This window comes from Microtus ochrogaster, chromosome 21 (assembly GCF_000317375.1).
Source record: "Microtus ochrogaster isolate Prairie Vole_2 chromosome 21, MicOch1.0, whole genome shotgun sequence".
NCBI classification, from domain to species: domain Eukaryota; kingdom Metazoa; phylum Chordata; class Mammalia; order Rodentia; family Cricetidae; genus Microtus; species Microtus ochrogaster.
Genome location: NC_022022.1, coordinates 14,091,505 through 14,099,757, shown reverse-complemented (window position 1 = coordinate 14,099,757; position 8,253 = coordinate 14,091,505). Strand labels below are relative to the sequence as shown.

The window sequence follows — 8,253 nt, the reverse complement described above, 5'->3', positions numbered from 1 at the left end:
TGTTTTCTCCGCCTACCTAAGGGCTGGCCTATGAAATGGGCCTAGGCAGTTTCTTTATTAATAAAAAATCATTTCCACATCAATGGCCAAGAGAGGAGAAAAGGTTTAAGGTTTTTTTCTTTTCTTCTTCAATTTTTCGAGACAGGTTTCTCTATGTAACAGCTTGGTTGTCCTGGAACTCACTCTGTGGACCAGGCTGGCCTCAAACTCACAGAGATCCGCCTGCCTCTGCCTCCCAAGTGCTGGAATTAAAAGTGTGCGCCACCACTGCCAGCAGTTCAAGTACTCTTACAGGGTGCTTCTGCGAGTCTAGAAATAAAGTGATGGGTCGAGGTGAGCCCTGCCTTTCTGGGAGCTGTGGTTAGCGCTTGGATCTGGTTACTTCTTCTTGCGTGCCCCGAGGGAATGGTCACTCTGAGCTTTCCCAGCTTCTCAGGCTGACAAAGGCAGTTCGGGCTCAGCCTCATCAGGTGAGATTTTTTGGTATGCACTCTCAAATTCTGACCACACCATAGCCTTAATTTTTTCTTTCTTTTCAAAGTTTATACTTAACATGTCTAGGTAAGAGCTCATTTTTCTGTGATATTAAAATGCTTCGTTTTTTTTCTTTGCTTGTTTTACCTTCTTCATTAGGCCCCTGAACTGTTTACTGCTGAAAAAGCTTGGAAAGCTTTGGAAATTGCAGAAAAAAAATTGCTTGGTCCCCTTGGCATGAAAACTTTAGATCCAGAGTAAGTTGGAACATAAGTATTAAGAAAGTTGTTGATATTGTCTTTAATCCACATAGATTAGCATTAGCCATTCTGTACTTGTTTACAAATAACTTCTCAAAAATTGCATTCAAACTTCTGAAAACATTTGCCACTTTATTGTGTGTGTGGTTTCTCCTATATTTACTAATTAACTTAAAAGTTATAAAAACATGAAACTAATGTCATGAATAATTTTTATTTCTTTTCTGACTATAAAAGTAATACATGATTATTGTGGATGTTGAAAAGTACCAACAGTGTGTAAAGAAAAAGAAGTTTCTTTAAATCCCTTTGTCCAAGACCTAAGCAGCATTCGCATCGCATCTTCTCTATTACTCAAGTCATTTCTACTCATTTTTGTACATTTTGTATCCATATAGTCGCAAATCTAGGAGAATTTGTGTGAAAGACTGAGACTTGGTGCCTCACGTCTGAGTCCTAGGACTGGGGGATCTGAAGCAGGGTGATCACAGGTTCAAAGTCAGTCTGGACCACTAGCCAGGCCCTGTCTCAGAAACAAAACAACAGACTCAAGTCTGAGGATGGAAGCTCAGTACCATGACACCAGCGCTTGGAGGCTTTAGCAGGAAGATTGCTGATTATTCCTGGCCAGTTTGGCACATGAGTTCCAGCTACCTAAGTTTGTCTAAAAGGGAACAAAAGCAAGTTTATCTAGAAAGAAGAAACAAAGAGAAAAAATAAAAACCAACTTCATAGGGATGTAGGTCACTGGTAGACATTAACCTAGTGTGTAGGAGGGCCCCAGCACCCACTCTCACTAAAAAGTTCCACAAGTTCAATTCCCAAGATGACAAAAATAAATAATTTTATAAATGGCCAGCATGATGGCACATGCCTGTACCCGGCACCTAGAAAGCTGAACCGGGAGAGTTGGAGTTCAAGGTCATCTTCTACTGTCCGACTAGTTGAGGCCAGCCTGGCTACAGGAGAGCCTGTCCTGGTCAGGGGAGAGCTGCTGGGAGTTTATAGCTCAGTGGTAGAGCATTTGCTTGCCCCAACAAGACCCTGGGTTATGTCCCCAGCACCACACCCCACAACTAAAGGCCATCTTTTTTTTTTCAATGTGTATGAGTGTTTTGCCTTTATCTATGTTTGTGTGCCTATGTGCCACATTCATGTCTGGTATAAGGGTGTGGAAATACCCTGGAACTGGAGTTACAGATAGTTGTGACCACTATGTGAATGCTGGCATTGAACCTGGCCCTTCTGTAAGAGCAACCAGCACTCTTAACTGCTGGGCCGTCTCTCCAGGCCCTCAGAGAGAGTCTCTGTGTTTCTTTGCTGGCAGTTCTTCATCCTGCTGAACTGGAACTGTCTGTGCTGTTTCAGATCCTGCGCATTATCTATTCATTTGCAGTGATGGTAGGAGAGAGCTTAATTGTGCTCTTTACTGGCAGTCTTTCTGTATAATTACACCATTCTTTTTACTTAAATCAGTAAATAACTTTGTTTTTATTTTACAATTTGCATGTGCAAATGTCTTTAATTTTATAAATTAAATTTCTAATGGCCTTTCTCAGTTTTGGGAGTTTGGTGTTTTGTTGGGTCTTGTGCGCCTGCGCACACACACACAAACACACACATACATACATACACACACACACACACACACAAACACACACACACACACACAAACACACACACACACGCCAGGGCGCTCCACAGCTGATCCTGGGTTTTCTACTTTACTATATACTGATTTCCACTATGTGGTCTAGGCTGACCTGGAACTCAGAGATCTGCCTGCCTCTGCATAACGAGTGCTGGATTAAAGGTGTGTGCCATTGTACCCACCTTTTTATATACTGATTTCATTTTTTTGGTCTTTTATTTTTGATTTTGTTTCTTTGTTTTTTTTCTGTTTTATGAGCTAGGGTTTCTCTGTGTAAAAGCCTTGGCTGTTCTAGAACTCACTTTGCAGACCAGCCTGGCCTTGAACTCACAAGCTCTACTTGCCTCTACCTCTCAGGTGCTGGAATTAAAGGTGTGTGCCACCATGCCAGGCTCTTCTGAAGCCAACCTTGAATTACTGACTCTCCTGTCTCAACCTCCCAAGTTCCAGAATTAGATACATACCACCATGCTTGGCTTCATTTCATTCTGATATATGCAACATTTTATATGCTAATACTTGTCATTTTCTGCATGCTTACATACTCAGAGCAGATTAAAAACTTGTCAGGTGCCGGGCGATGGTGGCACACGCCTTTAATCCCAGCACTCGGGAGGCAGAGGCAGGCGGATCTCTGTGAGTTCGAGACCAGCCTGGTCTACAAGAGCTAGTTCCAGGACAGGCTCCAAAACCACAGAGAAACCCTGTCTCAAAAAAAAAAAAAAAAAAAAACTTGTCAGGTGTACATATACAGGAAGATCACTGTGAGTTCAAAGCTAGCCTGATCTATTGAGAAAGTTCCAGGTCAGCCAGGACCACACAGTAAGACCCTGTTTCAAACTCCTGTTCCCCCCAAAAAAACAAACAGAAAACCTGCTGATCAGAACTAAAAGATATGTTAAAAGCACATGTGGCCATTTTGTATCACAAAACGGGATTTTAAAATTACAATTTCATTAAATTTCAATATGCATAACTCATCTAGTGGCCTTGTTTGTAACACTTTTCAGTATATAACTGTGTTATAAATTCTATATATTATAGCAGTATCTATATTCAATTGTTATTTATAATCTGACAGGATGCTAATTTAAGTTTTAAAATAGCTTCATAGAGAAGTTTAAAATATAACTTTACGTGGACTAAGGATGAAGCTAAGTGGTGGGATGTTTGCCTAGCATAGATAAGGCCTTAGGTTTGATCAATAGGCACCACAAGATAAATAATTTACATAAATAAATAAATGGCTTTTTGCTCTACAGTCAGTGAAACCTTGTCTTTAATGATGTTTTACTGATTCAAATAACTGTATGGGTATTTTAATTGTTATACACTTTTGGGGGGTTGCAGTTTTGAGACAGGATTTCTCTGTGTAATAGTCCTGGCTGTCCTGGAACTTGGCTCTGTAAACCAGACTGGCCTTGAACTCAGAGAGATCACCTGCTTCTGCCTCCAAGTGCTGGGATCAAAGTTATGTGCCACCACCGCCCAGTGTTACACATGTTCACATATTAGAAGCCTAGTGAAATGGATAAACAATAGACTAGCTTTTTGAAGACAAGATGCCTCAATATTTTTTATTAATCTTCCAAAATTAGCATACAAAGTAATAGCTGTGACTATGACATTTTCATATATATTTCTGTGACGCCCCTCTCCCATTTGCTGGCCACCTGTTCTTCCTCCCACCTTATAGCCCTCCCTCTGCTCCCACGTCACATATATGCTGTTATCTTCCTTTTCCTTTCCTCCCCCCCTTTGTATGCTCCCTCCTCTAGTATCATGACCTTCAACTGTAAATGAGTTAATATCTGGACTCTAAATATGAAAGAAAGCTTAAGGACACTTGGCTTCTCTGTTAATCTTTCCTGAGCACATTATAAAGTCCTCTGTGCTCATATGTACTAATTGTGTGTTAAGTAATGTACTAATGCTGAGCAGGCTCACTCTATAGATTGGGAGAGAAGATGATTATTTTTCTTGCCTTTACTGTTGAAATTCTGATGTTCCTCTATGATGCCTGACCTCTTACTGACCTCAAACTCCAATCATTTTGCAGTGATATGGTTTACTGTGGAGTTTATGATAATGCCTTAGACAATGACAACTACAATCTTGCTAAAGGTTTCAATTACCACCAAGGACCTGTAAGAATTTTGTTTCTCTTTTCAGAGTTTTCAATTTAAATTGGTTTTGAAATAAATTTAGATATCACAATTCTTTTTTCCTTTCTTTTTAAATCATACTTTAGGAGTGGCTATGGCCTATTGGGTATTTTCTTCGTGCAAAGTTGTATTTTTCCAAACTGATGGGCCCAGAGACTGCTGCAAAGACTGTAGTTTTGGTTAAAAATGTCCTTTCCAGACATTATGTTTATCTTGAGAGGTAAGTTATTGCATGACTAATGTCCAGTCAGTGTATCAGATATCAGGTAAACAAGGCCTTCTCAGAATTCACTTCTGCATGCTGTGTGCATCTGCACCTTAATTCAACCATGTAATTTTTACCTCCCTTAACTATTTTGGTTTTAATTTGAGGATATTATGTTTTATGGTCTGTACTTGTAGAATAGTCTTTAATTTTCAAGATAACTGATAATTTGAATGTGATTAGGATACATAAAGTACTGGAAGTATCCAGGTTGGACCTTTTGAGATGATTCATTTTTCAAGTCATAGTTTCCATTATCCTTAAAATATCAGTTGGTATTTGACTGTTATTTCAAGTGGTATTTGTTACACTCTTTCTCCTGATGATTAGTGAATTAAGCAGTGTCAGTGCTGAGTATTTTTCTGAGATGGCATACACTCAGCCAGAGTCTACCTGCATTTCTCTACGTCTAGACATAAGTGTGTCTCCTTCTGTGTGCATAGACTAAATGTGTAAGTGGCCTACACTGCCTCTCACGTGAGCATCAGGAGATGCACTAACAGTCCGTGTAGTGCTGCTGGGATCTGTCACTAGTCACGTCACGTCTGTCCATCCCTCTTCTCTCTGTACATGTAGGGATAGGTATAGCATTTATCTCGTGGAGTTGCTGTCAGTGTTGAGGTACTGTACATAAAGTACTAAGTATTAGAGGTAAATATTTAATCAGTTGGCTTGTTATTCTGTAGAATAAGGAACTAATTGGCATTTTTCCTAATTATAACTCTCGCTGTCTCTGTATTACTTCCTTTAGTTGTCTAGTTCTATCAAATTCACACATAATACACTTATATATTTGCAGTGTGAGTCATGAACTTACTCTGAAAGACTGAAATTATTGCCAGCATGGAGGCATCAGTCTGTGATCTCAGCACATGGCAAAACAAAACAGGGAGAGTGTGAGTTCAGAGCCACATGAGCTACATAAGACAGTATCTCAAAGCACAAACAAGATTAAAATTAGGCTTGAGAGGATATTACATATATATTTATAGATTTTCTAGAATGGTAGTTTTTTAAAATTTTAATCATGCAGCTGGGCCTAGTGAAACACATCTTTGTTTCCAACACTTGGAAGGCAGAGAGGAGCATTACGGCAATTTCAAGGTCATACTCAGCTACATAAGTTCCCAGCCAACGAGGGTCACACAGCAAGACCCTAGCTCAAACAAACAAACAAAAACAAATAGCAGTGATGAAATATTCATTTATATTTGCTAGTATTAAATCACAAAATAGAATATACCAAAGAATAGTTTTTAATCTAAATTCTTTGTATATATATACTTGTAGAATATTGTTTTATTTTGCAACAAATGACAAAATGATTGCTTTTATAGTAAAAAGCAAAAATCATCAGGACTTGCCTACTTTGTTCATATGCATTAAATTATGCCTCATAAAATGCTTTTCTTTTTCTTTTTCAGATCCCCGTGGAAAGGACTTCCGGAACTCACCAACGAGAATGGCCAGTACTGCCCTTTCAGTTGTGAGACACAAGCGTGGTCAATGGCTGCTGTTCTTGAAACTATCTATGATCTGTAGGTGTCTCATGGACACTTACTAAGTGTGTGAACACTTGACATCATTGACTGCAAGGTTATAATGAAATGTCAGCTCCACTCATTTTAGAAATCTCATTCATAGCCAGGCAGTGGTGACGCACATCTTTAATCCCAGCACTTGGGAGGCAGAGGCAGGTGGATCTCTGTGAGTTCCAGGCCAGCCTGGTCTCATACAGCAAGTTCCAGGATAGCTAGGGCTACATAGAGAAACCCTATCTTGAAAAACCAAAAACCAAAACAAACAAAAAAACTTAGTGGTTTTTCTTTTTCTTTTTTTTTTTTTTTGACCATTTTCTTAAAGAGTACCATGTATGCCACCACCCCTAGTGTGTGCAGTACTGGAGACAACACCCAGGGCCTTATGCTATATTAAATAAGTACTCTGCCAACTGAGCTACATCCCCAGACTATATATTTTTTTACATTCTTTTGATTTGAATCAAAGAAAAAAATGATCATTTCCCATAGAGGGTTGCCGCTGTTGCATTCAGAAAGTGTGCTTCAGAGTGGACGAGGAAAAGAGAAGAGCACCATCTGCAGTGTGTGCAGTATGGAAGTGCACAAACTGTGTGGAAGTGGAGAGGGGCTCTCCAGTCCTGCTGTGTATTGGCACACTCCATAGACGGCGCTTCACTAATAGCGTGGCATTCGTTACAGCATTCTTAATGTGTGCATAATGTAATCAGTGCACATTAATAAGTGCTTTAAGAATGTGGAACGATAGGAGTTTTCACCTACAGTATGTGTTCATAAATAGAGCACAGAGCTTCAAAATGTGCTTTATTTTTCATTGATAAGTTATGTTTTTAACATAATAAAATTAAAGTTAACTATAGTTAACATAACCTATTTGTATTAAATTAACTAAAGATTAATTGGATATATGAAAGAGCATTAGGACACAAACAGTTCTGTAAAATTATAGTCATAACTGGTTCCAATTTCCAATTATGAGATAGTTTACATTTTCAAAATGGAAATTACTGGGCATATTTATGAAAATTTTACAGGGGGAAAATTGCCTAGAGATGAAGCTTAGTGGTGGAGTGCCTGCCTAGCATGTGTTAAAGCCCTGAGATCTATCCTCAAAACCATCAGGGAAGAGAGAGAGGAGGGAGGGAGAGGAAAAAAGAGGATTTAAACTATAGCCATATTAGGTTATCACAATAGGGTCACGACCCACTCAGAAAGGTTTAGGGTACAGTGCTCCTGTTGAGGATTATTAGTGAAAGAACAACACTGTGTTTGGCATGGTCCATTTGAAAGTCCCTGAAGGTGTCTTCTGCATTGTCCCAGCCACAGGAGTTCAAAAGCTGCTTTTAGACTGTAGAAGGGTAATTGTAGAAGGTACAGCGCTTCATCCCTGCGGGACGCTGCAGAGTGTTGTTTTTATCTGGCATTTCACAAACGGTCTGTGCCTTGGGTTCTCACTTAATCCAAATCAATCTTACTCTCCTCAATGAAAAGTAAGCTTCTCAGTTTAACCAGTACGTTGAGACATCTTAGTGAGTCTTCAGAGATGACTGAGGAGACGTGAAGCCTATCATCCTGATGAGTGTTGTCACCTGCAATAATCATTACTACTGTGTCTTAAATGCTCTGTCTGTGAGCAAGTGTTTATATGTCTGTGTGACAAAATAAAAGTCTTTTATAAAGGACTCTCTCTGCTCCTCCATCATTTACCAATTACTACTCCCCGCCCCCTCGACAGTGAGTGATACCCAGGATGTGAGGGGAACAGAGAGAGGAGGGAGAGTTGGAGCATTTGGAGATTTATTAGCGTAGCCATGTCAAGTAGCTTTCGATGTATCCGTGAGTCTGTTAGCAGTTACACTCCTTTCGTAGATCTTGAATACGGTGAGTTTATCTACATTTT

The 8,253-nt window shown here is 39.5% G+C and overlaps 1 protein-coding gene across 1 annotated transcript in view; it reads left to right on the top strand.

Annotated features, from left to right (window-relative positions):
* Agl (amylo-alpha-1, 6-glucosidase, 4-alpha-glucanotransferase) overlaps window positions 1-8,032 on the top strand; it is a 57,782-nt gene extending 49,750 nt beyond the window's left edge. The window contains exons 31-34 of the mRNA XM_026784033.1: window positions 634-731; window positions 4,445-4,532; window positions 4,637-4,770; window positions 6,240-8,032. Coding sequence (XP_026639834.1) covers window positions 634-731; window positions 4,445-4,532; window positions 4,637-4,770; window positions 6,240-6,357 — 438 coding nt within the window. The 3' untranslated portion in view covers window positions 6,358-8,032. The remainder of the gene's footprint in view (window positions 1-633; window positions 732-4,444; window positions 4,533-4,636; window positions 4,771-6,239) is intronic.
* Window positions 8,033-8,253: the final 221 nt, after the last annotated feature.